General features: G+C 53.6%; 5 protein-coding genes across 5 annotated transcripts; 3 read left to right on the forward strand and 2 right to left on the reverse strand.

Annotated features, from left to right (window-relative positions):
- The first annotated feature begins 373 nt into the window (after positions 1 to 373).
- On the forward strand, positions 374 to 2156 carry BO95DRAFT_443413 (WD repeat-containing protein). Its single transcript, XM_025586662.1, has 3 exons — positions 374 to 700; positions 811 to 1123; positions 1211 to 2156. Exons 1-3 carry the CDS (start codon positions 582 to 584, stop codon positions 1898 to 1900), a joined length of 1122 nt encoding a protein of 373 aa, XP_025441746.1. The 5' UTR covers positions 374 to 581; the 3' UTR covers positions 1901 to 2156.
- Positions 2157 to 2270: 114 nt separating this feature from the next.
- On the reverse strand, positions 2271 to 5503 carry BO95DRAFT_443414 (putative C6 transcription factor Prf). Its single transcript, XM_025586663.1, has 6 exons — positions 5058 to 5503; positions 4677 to 4959; positions 4098 to 4617; positions 3545 to 4036; positions 3238 to 3495; positions 2271 to 3170 (listed from the first exon to the last, which is right to left on the reverse strand). Exons 1-6 carry the CDS (start codon positions 5356 to 5358, stop codon positions 2442 to 2444), a joined length of 2583 nt encoding a protein of 860 aa, XP_025441747.1. The 5' UTR covers positions 5359 to 5503; the 3' UTR covers positions 2271 to 2441.
- Positions 5504 to 5903: 400 nt separating this feature from the next.
- BO95DRAFT_390510 (mitochondrial 54S ribosomal protein uL2m) lies at positions 5904 to 7802 on the reverse strand. The gene is made up of 2 exons (XM_025583607.1): positions 6424 to 7802; positions 5904 to 6351 (listed from the first exon to the last, which is right to left on the reverse strand). Exons 1-2 carry the CDS (start codon positions 7537 to 7539, stop codon positions 6250 to 6252), a joined length of 1218 nt encoding a protein of 405 aa, XP_025441748.1. The 5' UTR covers positions 7540 to 7802; the 3' UTR covers positions 5904 to 6249.
- Positions 7803 to 8866: 1064 nt separating this feature from the next.
- Positions 8867 to 11299, forward strand: BO95DRAFT_151009 (B-type cyclin nimE). Its single transcript, XM_025580641.1, has 5 exons — positions 8867 to 9126; positions 9210 to 9308; positions 9429 to 10670; positions 10721 to 10859; positions 10916 to 11299. Exons 2-5 carry the CDS (start codon positions 9300 to 9302, stop codon positions 11011 to 11013), a joined length of 1488 nt encoding a protein of 495 aa, XP_025441749.1. The 5' UTR covers positions 8867 to 9126; positions 9210 to 9299; the 3' UTR covers positions 11014 to 11299.
- A 529-nt stretch (positions 11300 to 11828) lies between these two features.
- On the forward strand, positions 11829 to 12736 carry BO95DRAFT_443417 (uncharacterized protein). Its single transcript, XM_025586664.1, has 2 exons — positions 11829 to 12427; positions 12566 to 12736. The coding sequence occupies exons 1-2, from the start codon at positions 12095 to 12097 to the stop codon at positions 12722 to 12724; spliced, it is 492 nt and encodes a 163-aa protein (XP_025441750.1). The 5' UTR covers positions 11829 to 12094; the 3' UTR covers positions 12725 to 12736.
- Positions 12737 to 13098: the final 362 nt, after the last annotated feature.

Raw genomic sequence — 13098 nt, forward strand, 5'->3', positions numbered from 1 at the left:
TGTACCGTGGCTTTTTTGTACTCTTGGTTGGGGATCCAAGTATATCTCATGGAGAAGGGATTCAATGGCCTTGCCGGTCACCTGACCTGATTCCGCTGTGGACTATCGAGTACATACAAATGGGATTGTGTAGGAACTATTTTGACAGAAAGGAGCTTGTCGATGGTCAGTAGCCTGAGATGAGCTAGAATCCTTGAGTTCCCCTGCGATTAGATCAATAGTGAAGAAGAGCACAAGCTGCAGTCCCAAGAACATAGACTGCACTCGCATACTATAATGAGACAGCTCCGGGATCCGACCAATCACCGAGATGCGTAGGAACTGGAACTCCGCGTCGCGGCACTTTCAAGCTCACTTTCCAGCTTTCCATCCTCTTCTGCCAAACTTCCCACTCTCTCAATTCCATTTTCAATCTAGTTCAACTGAATTCCGCAGCCCCTTTCCTGATCGCTCCTCTAATCCCGTGTGTGAATTCCACTTCAACCTCAACAAACAGCCCCTCGGGGCTTCTCATCGGATTGGCAGCCCGCCGCAATCGCAAATCTGCCAGTGCCCGCACCGCAGCACCGTCCAATCGCGCAATGGCACCCCCTCCCCCTCGCCGGAATCTACTCCCCAAAGACCGATTTGCCTTCAACTTTGGGAGTCTAAAGACTCAGAATTACCATGATCCTGTTGCGCGTGGACCGGGATCTCATACGTGCGTGTTCCGCTCCGCTCCCCCCCGCGACGACGACATGAAGCAATGAAAGCATCATGGATCCAGGATTCCTACTGATACGAGCCGACTACGGTTGAACACACACACAGTATCCGAACAATCGCCTGGAACCCCACGGGCCAGCTAGTTGCAACTGGGTCCGCCGACCGCACCCTCCGAATCTGGAACCCCGAACGCTCGCAAGTCAAATACTCCACCGAATTGCGCGGCCACACGGCCGGTATCGAGAAGGTCGTCTTCAACCCCACGCGGGACTCGGAATTGGCCAGCTGCTCGACGGATGGCACGGTGCGGTTCTGGGATGTGCGGTCCAAGACATGTGTGAGCCGGCTGGACGTGGGCACGGAGGCGTTCACGCTGTCCTGGTCTGCGGATGGGAGCACCCTTATCGTGGGAAGAAAGGTTGGTATAGCCCTGCAGCTGCTGCAGCAGCAGCAGCAGCAACAACAACATCCACCCCGACTTGCTGACGAGTGCATCGATTCTTAGGACGACACCCTCATCCCCATCTCCATTGAGTCCCTCTCCACGCCGACGCCGACGCCCACCCTCCTGACCGACAAACCCCCCGCAGCAACCACAACCACCCCTCCCACAAGCATCTACCGAGCCCTCGAACCCCACCAACAACCCGTGCAAACCAACGCAACGACCTTCTCGCACCACATGGCCACGGCCGCCGCCCCGGACCTACACCTCTTCGCGACGACGGGCGAGGGGACCGTCAAGATCCTCTCGTACCCGAGCTTCTCCCTGCTGCACACCCTGCACGCGCACACGTCGGCCTGCCTGTCCATCGCCCTGGCGCCGACGGGCCGCTACCTGGCCGTCGGCGGCAGCGACGCCCTGATCTCGCTGTGGGACACCACCGACTGGATCTGCCGCCGCACGGTCTCCAGCAGCAACGGCGGCGCCGTGCGCGGCGTCAGCTGGAGCTTCGATGGCCGTTTCCTCGTCGGCGCCTGCGACGAGGTCGGCTGCGGCGGCAACGGGCTCGAGGTCTTCCACGCCGAGACCGGCGAGTCCGTCTACACCGTCCCCGTCGGCGGCAATGCCAACTCCGGCATCCCCGCCGTCGCCTGGCATCCCTCGCGGTACTGGCTGGCGTATTCCACCACCGCCGATGGCAGTGGCCATGGTGGGTTGAGGATCGTGGGGGCGGCTGGGGGGAATCTGTAATATCAAGGTGTTGTTGTTTTTGCTGCTGCTGCTGCTGCTGCTGCTCCCCCGGCAAAAGATGAATCTTATGTTGTGTTTGTCGAGAGACAATGTATGATGTCCTCTCCACCGTAAAGGGTTATCGTGTGCAACCCTAGTGGTCATCCATTTTCAGGCGTTTTTATGGTGTTGTCGAGGCAAGTCTTGCTGGTTCTGGTCGCATATGGTTCTTGGATGTTGTCTTTCACTTTGCATTTCTCCCCCCCCCCCCTTTCTTATAGTTGCTAAGTGCGGGGTGAAAACCACAAGTCTTACCATTTAGGAAGTCTGGTATTTTACGAACATGTAGGACGCATTGGCTATATTGATTCTTGATATAGATGATCTCATGGGGTATGGTATGTCCAAATGCTAACTCAACTCGATATCCCCCCACCCTCCCACATATCAATGAATGTACAATTCGTAAGTCTCGTGATGTTTCCCGCCCAGCGGCTCTATAGTGATTGATCATCATTCTTTTCTGTTCCAAATTCTCGCATATGCAAATGGGACGGATCTCTCAAGGCAGAATATTCGGATCCGGGTAGGCATCCCAGTTCGTGGTCAGAAGCTGCGCCCACTGGGCTTCGCTGAGACCGTCCAGACCGCCGGACATGCTGTTGTCCAGGGTGGAACCATCGAGCCCAGAGAACGCGAGGGCATTCACGTCCCACCGCGGGACCCCGGCGAAGACATCGGGATACCCAGCGCCAGCGTCGAGTGGGATCGCCGGATTGGCGAACATGAGGTTTGCTGCGGTTGAATTGGTGTTGCAGGCTGCCGCAGCCGAATCGAGGGAGCTGGCTGGGGTGGCGATGAAGCTGTTGTTGGCGAGTCCAGGCGGCTGCTGGGGACTGAGTCGCGTGTACGACGAGGTGGCGGAGGATGAGTGAACATCCGGGGAGAGCGAGTCGGTGCGCAGATCTACACTGCTGCTGCCGCCGCTGTAGTCGACCACCACGGGATGGCTCAGGTCTCGGTCGGGGGTGTGGATCTCGTCTCCGAACGTCGGGGGCTGCTGTTGGGTGCGATGTCTTTTGTGCCGGTGGGCTGCTGCTGCTGCTGCGTCACTCAGCGAGGGGTTGGCTTGGCGGACTTCGAGGCGGATCTGCTGCGCGACTGAAGAGGACCGGGAGCTGGAGCCGCAGCTTCCTTGCGATGCGTCGAAGGGGTCTGGGTCAGGCTGGACTCGTGTTTGGCTGACGTTCAGTAGAGATGAGTCGCTGGAGTAGCGTCTCTCGGTGAAAGCCTAAGGAAAGGAGGCCAATTAGCACTCAATGATCCTGTGAGATTTCAAGGAAAGGGACGGAGCTTACCGCGTCTCGCTGCAGACCCGCTCTCATGAAGCATGCTTTCTTCGACTGATTGAAGTCGGACAACACCGTACCTGCGGTATCGAGATCCAGCTGAAAGATAAACGATTCCGCAAGCGGGTTCTTGGTCTTCAGTAGGTGAAGTGCGGAGAAGACGAATTGTAAGGATGAACGGGCGGCCGAGTCGTCGGGCCGGAATTTCAGGTATTGTACAAAGACGCGTGCCGCAACGTAGACGCAAAAGGGTGTGAGGACATTCATCTGAAGATGCGTTAATGTCAAATAAGTTTGAATTCGAACTCGGACTCACCTTGCTGGGATCGACATGGCTGCTCAACCTCAAGATGTTCGAGATCTGCTCCGCAGCCAAGATACATCTTCTCTTGCTTTCGGTGGCAATGGGCCCTGGCATCTTGTTCTTTTCCGCTTTGAAGATGGCCGCCTGGTGGAGACAGATGGTGGCCGTGTGGATGGCCATGTTACAGAAGATGACGTTGGGGTCGGTTGTCCCGACGGATAATCGCAGATGAGAAGGCATGGTGAGAGAGAAATGGAGCAAAATGTTGTCATGGGACCTGTGCCGCTGCCAGTAGACCCCATTGAGGTCGTGATCGTCATCGTGTGGATTAGGCCGATGAAGGTGGGCAAGGTTCTTGCCAAAGATGCTGGCCATGAAGGCCACACCCCCGAAAGCAGACAGGGTAGGCATGCCCTCTCCCGCGTGCGCAGCTTCTAGAGAAACTGTGTCTTGGGGCTGGTTCTTGAGAAAAGCCTCTTCAGAGGCTGGTAAATTAGTCAAGACCTGTGGGGTCATGTCAGTTGATTGTTCTCTTTCAGCACACATACATTAGGTCACAACTCACATCTCTGTCGTCGAAAACGACAGGCCACCCAGTGCCAATGCTCGCAAACCGGTCGGCACAATACGCCATCCAGAACACCCGCCGTCGCTCCTCTTTTTCATTCCAGTCTTTTGCAGCAGTCAATGTTTGCTTCACATCGATACCTTCCCCATCGACCCGATTCAACCCTATCATGATAGCCAGCCTTGCGGCTTTCCCAGAACTCAACCACGCTCGAGGGAAGAACATCATCTTGAACTCGTAGGTACAGATGAGCACCCAAGCCTGACAGTGACCTAAAGACACCGCATGTTCCCCCAGCCCTTTCAGTTCGTCCGCCTCGGCGTATTTGCGGGCCCGCTCGTAGAATACCGAATGCAAGCTGGAGTATTTGTCGCTGATGGATGCCGCGTGACTCCACATAATATATTGCAAGCACAACGGGGGTCGTATGCTGGGGCCGAGGCTCATGGCCGCCAGTAGCCTGGGACGATGTAGTATGGGAATCCCAGGATGGATTTTCTCGAAGTATATCTCATTCCTGTTGGAAATAGTGAGAAAGTGAACACGGAAGCAAAAGGCGATTCACTGAAAACATACAGCTCATCAATAATTTCTTGACTCGGAAGAGGCTCCTCCAGGCCAAGACTTATCATCTCCATGCCATAGTCCGGGGAGTTGGTCGGGCCAGCTTGCTGGAACGCTTGAGCGGGGAACGGGTCGGAGATTCGATCATGGTGTTGCTGAAACTCGCTCGATTCATTAATGATAGAAAGGATCTCGGAGATGTCGGTTGAGTGGTTTGTGACTGCGCCGGGGAAGCCACTCCCTTGGTCTAGTGGTATATTTGTCTTCTGGTTCTTCAACAGGTTCTCGACTTGCGCTGCACGTGGGAAGTGGAATGTCAGTATGGGAGGGGCAGCTCAGAATCCGTACGCCAGCCAGGCGCCAGAAGGGTTGTGTCCTCCGAGGTTCACGTACCCAATCGCGCTTCCAACTGTTTCACATAACCTCGTTTGGGCCCGCTTTTCTTGCGAACTTCGTCGAAAAGGCATTCATGGCCGAGACGGGAGCAAGTGCCGCAGCTGGGCCGCTTCCCGTCGCATCTCAGCTTTCGCCTCCGACAAAGTACGCAGGCAATGCGCTTCGGACGCGGTACATAGTGGCTGTCTGCATCGCTGTGTCCGGTCTCGTGCGTCGTAGAGGGAATCTGCAGGTCCTGCGAGGATGACGAAGGGTGAGGATCGGAGAGATGATGTGGGGGGCGATTCGAATCTGTCATGGCCGGAGGCGCGTGCAAGGAACAAGCAAGGAAAGGAATGACGCAGAAAGAGGAACACAGCGGAACCGGTCGGAGGAGACTGGCTCTCGATTTGCAAGACAAACGACTTAGGGAATGTAGTAAAGTTGGTACGGCATTGACTTTTGGTAAACGATAGAGGTCAAATGTCGCTGTCAGTGTGAAACTATCGCTAAGTCAGCAGGAGGCTTCTAGGCGCATCGTCGATTCGAAGTCGTTCCTGGTTAGTAACTTTTGGCCACCACAGGGCGTTTGTGAGGGTGGGAGTCGATGATTTTTGGCCCTTAAGCTGATCTGGAGAAATTCTTTGCTGGAACTGAATGCAAAATAATTCTTTTAGAGAAACATTCAAGGTATTCAACCCATTGAATGCCGTTCACCAGGGATCGATTGTTCTTCGCTCACGACTCGCGGAACAATAACGGCGACCATTATTAAGATGAGCAAGGACCACCTTCTCTCATTGGGCAACGCCATGCTCATCCTACATCAACCTGGTACTGAATCATTAAGACGTAGCCTGAAATAAAAGGTAATCTTGGATTTCTTAACCATGTAGCAGTAGTAGTAGTAGTATACAAAAACAACGCCAGAAAATATGAGGGTGGACATTTCCATAAGACCCGGACGGAAAGCAGTGTAACCAAAGTAGATATCTAAAACCCTCGAGGAAAAGCCATGCCGGAGACGAAATAAAGTACATACAACCGAATGCAAATGAGAAGCGGCCTTGAGCAAGTGAATCAGAGAAATCTGACTGTGTCCACCCCAGCACCTTTCCCACCGAGAAGTAGAGTCACACTTCGAACATAATGCTTGCCGCATGAGGGGAAATCGAGGGAAAGGTAAAATAGAATGTACATGATAGATCGTCTAGCTGTATCCACGGCGACGCTTGCCCTGGTTGCGAACTCTGGGCACGACGACGGCCTTGTTGATCTTCCACTTGGGACGAGTCTTGTAACCGGATTTCGCCTGTACGAAAAAAAATGTTAGCCAACTAATCGAATTTAAACATCCTGGGTATATTGATTGAGGAATACATACAGGCATACCCCAAGGACTCTTGGGATCCACGTTACCCTTGGACTTACCACGTCCACCACCGTGAGGGTGCTCAGCGGCGTTCATGGCGAGACCACGGACGGTAGGACGAATGTTCAGCCAACGAGAACGACCAGCCTTTCCAAGCTGTCTGTATTGGTAGTTGGGGTTGCTGGCAACACCGATCGTAGCACAACAATCCTTGTGAATCAGTCGAACTTCACCACTTTGTAAGCGGATCGTGATGTGGGAAGCAATGCGCTCCCGCTTTTGCTTTTCGTTTTGAGTCATGCGCTTGACCTCAGTTTCACCCTCCTGATCCTTCCTCAGGTTCTCCTCGTACCGGGCCTGTTCATCACTACCCTTGGCGATGACCGTGGCAAAGGTACCAGCGCTACGGCACAGCTGGCCGCCCTTGCCGGGACGGAGACCGACGTTGAAGATCAATGTACCAATTGGAATCATGTGTAGAGGCAGGCAGTTTCCTCTCCAGGCGGTTCTTGCGGCCAACACACCAGGATCCACAACTCCTCCCATGCTCTTCCAGAGTTCTTCCGGAATTCCGGCCATGTAGCTCTCGACCACATCACCAGCTCTCATCCCATCGGCGGCAAGAATATAAGTGAGCTTCCTGGTCAACTTGCTCCGGACGAGAGCAATGTGAGCGGAGCGACCGGGGTCATGTTCGATGCGCTCCACCTCGTGCGGGCCTGGTGCGGCGCGCGCAAAGTCGACCATACGAATACGGCGCTTGTGACCACCACCACGATGTCTGACCGTGACTTGACCCGTGTTATTACGACCACCCTTGGCTTGACCTCGTTTGGGGAAAGTCAATCGATGCACGGGACGTCCTTTCCAGAGGTGATCGTTGATCGGCCTTCGCAAATGTCTAAGACCGGGTGTGCGGGGTTTGTACCTGCGGACCTGGATACCGGACTGTTCACGCACGGGCGGAGGAGCAAAGGTGATGTTGGGATCGAAAGCTGAAGTGAGAGTCTCACCAGCGGAAGGAGTTCCGGTGTCGCGGGCGGTGGAGTATGCTCGGGGTGCAATAGCGGAGGACAGGCATCTGAAGGGCAGGCGCAAGCCCGTCAAGGCCATGCGGGGTTGCAGCATGATGAAAAGAAGACTCCGACGTGGAGTTTGAGGACAGACTGAATGGTCAATGGATCGCAGTCGGGTGTTCAGGCTAATGCCGCAATGGCTATCTTGATTATAGCGGAAAGTCGAGGTAGAGGATTAGTGACTGGGCATTCTCGTTCAGAAAAAAATCAAAAGAAATCCGGCACAGAGCAAGTGGATGATGAAGACCACGTCGAGTGACACCACCGAGACAACACCCCGCTCAAGTGCAAGTGTTGTGAGAACCTGGGGATGATTGCAGCACTTTCTTGTCCACCCGGAACAAAAATGTCGAACATGGTTTGGACGGTGTGGCTTGGCCGCATGGTCACCTGATGTTCTTCCCACCGCCACAGGAAGATGGAGCCACTAAAGATGACTAAGCGGAATACAGCACCGGCACGTGATGAGACCGCGACACGACAGACAGATAGAGTAGGTTGCCGTAGTGATGGACTAGTGTTTTGGCGGTCGTGGCCGCGCAGCATCACGGTCGAAATCGCGACGGGCGTCTTGGAGGCCAGCAGGTTCAGGTGTCTTTCCTGCCTTGAATTAACTCAGGCATCAACCATGGGAACTGAGATCGATGGATGACGCTCTCTCCGCTCTTCTCTCGCTCCACCACCATCACTAGTAAATACAGCAGGTTATGCACTCTCTCTTCTCCCTGACCGTATCATCGGTACCATTTCTTACCGCACCTTCGCACAGGCCTTTTGCAGAGCAGTTACGTCGGTCATACATCCACTTGACACTTGCATACATACATATAACATCGATCTTGAGCCGCCCTTCTTTGCTCCTCCCCTCTTACACCCCCCTTTCTGTTTGCTGTTGTAGACTATCCCGTACCTCTCTTTCCTTCCTCCCCCCCCCCAAAAACCTGGTCCTTCATCTCTTCTCCACTCCTACCTTAAACCACTCACTCACTCACTTCTCCCTCCCCTCACCTCCCCTCGTACGTACATAAACATCAACATCAACATAAACATCAATATCGAGTACCTGTCTACCCATCTATCCATCGATTCACTTTGCAGACTCTAAGCAAACTCTCTTCACTTTGCATCAACATTACATACGTGGTACAGCTCCAGCACCATCTGCAATTGCCCACTGCCAACTGGGTTGTGCTGTTACGGGAGTGGGGCATCTTTTCCCATCTTGGCCGGGCTTTTCCACGCTAAGAGTAGGGCCAAACATAGCCTTTGCCCTGTCACCTCTCGACCACCTTTTCCCTGGACCTACACTTCTCTATCAACATCATCATCTCCTCCAAGGGGGCTCGACACCACCCATTGAAGCCGCCAAATCTCGCCTGTTTCTCGTGTCATTGTCGATAATCTACACGTCGACATCCATCTTCTCGCGCCCGACCGACCGTACGCCTCGAATTCAGCGCGAAAATTACGTGACCGACTCAACTCGAACCCTCAGACCTTGTCAATAACGTCAACAAGGTCTTATATGCGACTATCTGGAACTTGCATTACCCGGATAACTCTCAAATATCTGGCTTGATAGCTTGCAGAGCCTTGCATTGAGCCTAATATATTGGGGTTGGGCAAATAATCACGCGTGGTACGTATGATTCCCGTCTCCCAGTCTCCAGGTATTTGAGCTCCACCGGGGTAATCTCCTCGGGAATGCTGACTAGACACTAGCTAACCGGGAGCTCGCAGTTGCTATAGGCACCTCATAACTTGTTTTGCTCCTCTTTAGTCTTTCCTCTCACCCTTCTCCTTTCTCACAATATGCCTCCGGTAAGGATCCCCTGACCAAGTGACGCGTCTGTTGTGTCGACTGTTCACCAACCGTGCGGAAACTGCACCCTGGCGTTCTGCCTCGCGTGTACGGAGTTTCTCATGCTAATGTCCTTGCAGGCCAGAAGCCTCCGCACGAGAGGTGCCATGAACGAGAACGATGAGAACGGGCCGTCGACGCGCCTGACCCGGGCCAAGGCTGCTGCCCTGTCGTCCGGTGACGCCCACACCACTGCCGCCGCCACTAAGAAACCCACCCTACAGACCAAGAAGGCTGCCACCGCCACCACTACCGGAACTACGAGACGACGTGCAGCTCTGGGAGATGTGAGCAATGTTGGCAAGACAGAGAATGGCGAAGTCAAGGAGGCGAAGAAACCGGCTGCGACCAAAGCTCCCTTGGCACCCAAGAACAACCTGCCGACCGGAGGCGTTCAGAAACCCACCAAAACGAACCCGGCACGCACCAACCCTGGAGTCAAGAGTGACACCGCGAAGAAGCAGCCCGCAGAACCGAAACGCCCTGGTAGCGGATCTGGAATTGGTGGAAATCAGCCGAGACGGACCACGACCCGCAACTTACAGCAGAAAGAGGCAGTGCCAGAGGAACCACCATTGAAGAAGGCCAATGTCGAAAAGAAGGAAAAGAAGCCAGTGACGGAACAGGTTCAGGATGAGAACGCCCAGGCACCTATTGATCCCAAGGTTCTGGAGAAGCCCACCGAAGATTTTGTGGATGATCTGGACGCTGAAGACCTCGATGACCCGTTGATGGCCGCCGAATACGTTGTTGAGATCTTCGACTATCTTGCAGTGCTAGAGGAGGAGACCTTGCCCAATCCTGACTACATCGACCATCAGCCCGACTTGGAATGGAAAATGCGTGGTATCCTTGTCGACTGGCTCATCGAAGTTCACACTCGTTTCCGCCTACTCCCCGAAACCCTGTTCCTTGCTGTGAACATCATCGATCGTTTCTTGTCTGAGGAAGTGGTCGCTCTGGACCGTCTTCAATTGGTTGGTGTCGCTGCTATGTTTATCGCATCCAAGTACGAGGAAGTACTCTCGCCCCACGTCGCGAACTTCAGCCACATCGCCGACGAGACCTTTTCGGACAAGGAGATCTTGGACGCTGAACGTCACATTCTCGCCACGCTGGAATACAACATGAGCTATCCCAACCCGATGAACTTCCTCCGCCGCATTTCCAAAGCAGATAACTACGACATTCAAACCCGTACTCTTGGAAAGTACCTCATGGAAATTAGCCTTTTGGATCACCGATTTATGGAGTACCGCCAGAGCCATGTTGCGGCCGCTGCAATGTACCTGGCTCGCCTTATCCTCGCTCGGGGGCCTTGGGTAAGTTTCGCTATCATCAGCTATCTACTCCGCACACTAACGCATGGTAGGACGCCACCTTGGCTCATTATGCTGGATACACGGAAGAGGAAATCGACCCCGTCTTCCGGTTGATGATCGATTACCTTCATAGACCCGTGTCCCACGATGCGTTCTTCAAGAAATACGCGAGCAAGAAGTTCTTGAAGGGTGAGCACACATTGTTCCAGTTGAGCCCATCCTACGATAACTGACAGTCCTTCTAGCATCCATCCTTACCCGGCAATGGGCGAAAAAGTACCACCAACTTTACATCACCAGTTCTATGTCAGAACCCTACCACTTCATTCAAGAAAAGGAGTAAGAAGAGCGTCTCGTGACGATACTAAACCGGCATCCGACAAAACGACCCACAATAGGAGTTGGTTGATCCATATGATGGTATTTTATTTCTGATGGTATAAGGGCACCTCTTGCATATGTTTACGACGGCATTTTCCTGTTTTCGCTTTGCGGATGTTTGCATTGTTCGCTTCAAGGGTGTCTGGCGCTTTTCTCCTCTGCCTTGTGTTCGAGTTCTTCTCTAGTTCCTTCGGCTTGTTTTCTTGGTCGTGTCCTGGGTTGTACCTGCTGATACCTAACTTAAATATTCTCCTTCTTGACCCTGGGTGCTATGTGCATCGGACACACCAAGGTCGGAGGTTCTACTCCCAGTGTTATTTCAACTCTCTATTTCATTTTTGGTTCTACTTTTGCTTACAGCGACTGCTAAATCTCCTTGTCTTGCATCTTTCTTTTTCCACAGTGCGTGCTAGGTCTCTGCTGTGGAGGTATGTATGCTCAAGGCCTGGACGGATAATTGATCAGTGCGTTTGATCATGAATTGCACATGTCCTGAATAATGACCGGGTAAGCACCGAGGCTTCTTGAGGTTCCTACGTGTACGGGTAGAAAATCAGAGCAGCTTGCTTAATGGTAATCATGGAATGACTATTCGAGATGAGTTCATTGAAGAGTATACTTGAGTTAGTTGGTTTCCTTTTGGTAGCAAAGGCTCTGGCGCTGGGTCTGGCGATGGCAGCGTTTGTAGGACCGAGGTTCCGAGGCAGGGATTCGGCACCCCCGCCAGCCACCACATTCTATTGTTGTTCCTACTTTCCATTCTTCACCAATGTGCAACCACCTCCTGCATAACCAGAGCCTTCCGTGAGAAATCTGGAACTTCCATTAATTCTGGGTGGCGTCGCAAAAGCAATCGGATAAGCTTTCCTGGCACCTCAATCTCAATCCCAGCAGCAACCGCTGCAGCTACAAATCAGCACGAACTATATATTTATGTCCCACACCCGCCGGTGGCTCTCACATCCACTCATCATACAACAACTTGAACTATACCAAGTCAACTTAATCTAATCAACTCCAACTCGGAATTTGAATCAAGCAAGATGGACTCCATTCCATCCTCCTCCTCATCCCCATGCCCCTTCTGCACCATCGCCCACACATACCCGCCTCTCCCCCCGACAACGTTCCTCCGCCAACACCACCAAGACCCAAATCCCAAGAATGTCTCCAACCCAGCGACGCTGTCGACCCCCCCACATTCAGATCTCGATACGACAACGAGCACGAGCACGAGTACGGCCCACCTCATCCTGTCGACCCCATCCCTCCTCGCCTTCCTGGACATCATGCCCCTCACGAGGGGCCATCTCCTCCTTGTCACGCGGGAGCACTATGAGAAACTGGGCGATGTCGGGGTAGGCGTTAGTCGCGAGGTTAGTCTAGTCCTTTACCTACTGACTTACCCACCTCCCATCATCAAACCAGAACCACATTGAAACTAGTCTCGCTCTGTTCTAGTGGGCAGTGTACTACTACTAGTACCACTGGATAAAGCTGACCCCGAGTAAAAGATCGGCCAATGGCTCCCCATCCTCTCGCGGGTAGTGATGCGGACGCTTTTCGGGGCGGACGCAGCAGCAGCGGACTGGCATTGGAATGTGGTGCAGAATAATGGTGCGTTTTACTCTCACTTCTCTTCAGTTCACCGATGGTGGGGGGGGTCATCGTAAGCACAGCACAGCAGAGCTAACCCGGACAATGGGGGCTTGTAGGCGTCCGAGCAGCGCAGCAGGTTCCGCATGTGCATTTTCATGTGATTCCGCGACCGGATTTGGGCAGTGCGTCGGGTGCTGGTGCTGCGCGGCCGAGTTTTGTGATGTTTGGGCGCGGGCAGAGGGAGGAGTTGGATGAGGAGGAGGGGGAGGCGTTGGCGCGCGGGCTGAGGGAGGAGTTGGCGAGGGAGATTGTTAAGGTCATGAAGGTGGAGGGGGTAGATTTGGAGGTGGGGTTGGGGGTTGGGGGCAGGGGGAGACTTTAGGTTTTATTGGTCTAGAGATACAGTACAGTGCTGTGTAAAGAATAGACATGGGCTTAGGGTTTTCAT

The sequence above is a fragment of the Aspergillus brunneoviolaceus genome (assembly GCF_003184695.1).
Source record: "Aspergillus brunneoviolaceus CBS 621.78 unplaced genomic scaffold BO95scaffold_38, whole genome shotgun sequence".
In the NCBI taxonomy this organism is placed as follows: Eukaryota; Fungi; Ascomycota; class Eurotiomycetes; order Eurotiales; family Aspergillaceae; genus Aspergillus; species Aspergillus brunneoviolaceus.

Excerpts from the sequence above, each read along its gene's own strand:
- BO95DRAFT_151009 (XM_025580641.1), top strand. Across the intron at positions 10,671-10,720 it reads TCCTCGCTCGGGGGCCTTGG|GACGCCACCTTGGCTCATTA; the intron begins GTAAGTTTCGCT and ends AACGCATGGTAG. Across the intron at positions 10,860-10,915 it reads GAGCAAGAAGTTCTTGAAGG|CATCCATCCTTACCCGGCAA; the intron begins GTGAGCACACAT and ends CAGTCCTTCTAG.
- BO95DRAFT_443413 (XM_025586662.1), top strand. The coding sequence starts at position 582 with ATGGCACCCCCTCCCCCTCGCCGGAATCTACTCCCCAAAGACCGATTT. Across the intron at positions 701-810 it reads CGTGGACCGGGATCTCATAC|TATCCGAACAATCGCCTGGA; the intron begins GTGCGTGTTCCG and ends ACACACACACAG. Across the intron at positions 1,124-1,210 it reads CCCTTATCGTGGGAAGAAAG|GACGACACCCTCATCCCCAT; the intron begins GTTGGTATAGCC and ends ATCGATTCTTAG.
- BO95DRAFT_443417 (XM_025586664.1), top strand. The coding sequence starts at position 12,095 with ATGGACTCCATTCCATCCTCCTCCTCATCCCCATGCCCCTTCTGCACC. Across the intron at positions 12,428-12,565 it reads GGGTAGGCGTTAGTCGCGAG|ATCGGCCAATGGCTCCCCAT; the intron begins GTTAGTCTAGTC and ends CCCGAGTAAAAG.
- BO95DRAFT_443414 (XM_025586663.1), bottom strand. The coding sequence starts at position 5,358 with ATGACAGATTCGAATCGCCCCCCACATCATCTCTCCGATCCTCACCCT. Across the intron at positions 4,618-4,676 it reads CAAGAAATTATTGATGAGCT|GAATGAGATATACTTCGAGA; the intron begins GTATGTTTTCAG and ends TATTTCCAACAG. Across the intron at positions 3,171-3,237 it reads CGGGTCTGCAGCGAGACGCG|GCTTTCACCGAGAGACGCTA; the intron begins GTAAGCTCCGTC and ends TCCTTTCCTTAG.
- BO95DRAFT_390510 (XM_025583607.1), bottom strand. The coding sequence starts at position 7,539 with ATGCTGCAACCCCGCATGGCCTTGACGGGCTTGCGCCTGCCCTTCAGA. Across the intron at positions 6,352-6,423 it reads AGAGTCCTTGGGGTATGCCT|GCGAAATCCGGTTACAAGAC; the intron begins GTATGTATTCCT and ends TTTTTCGTACAG.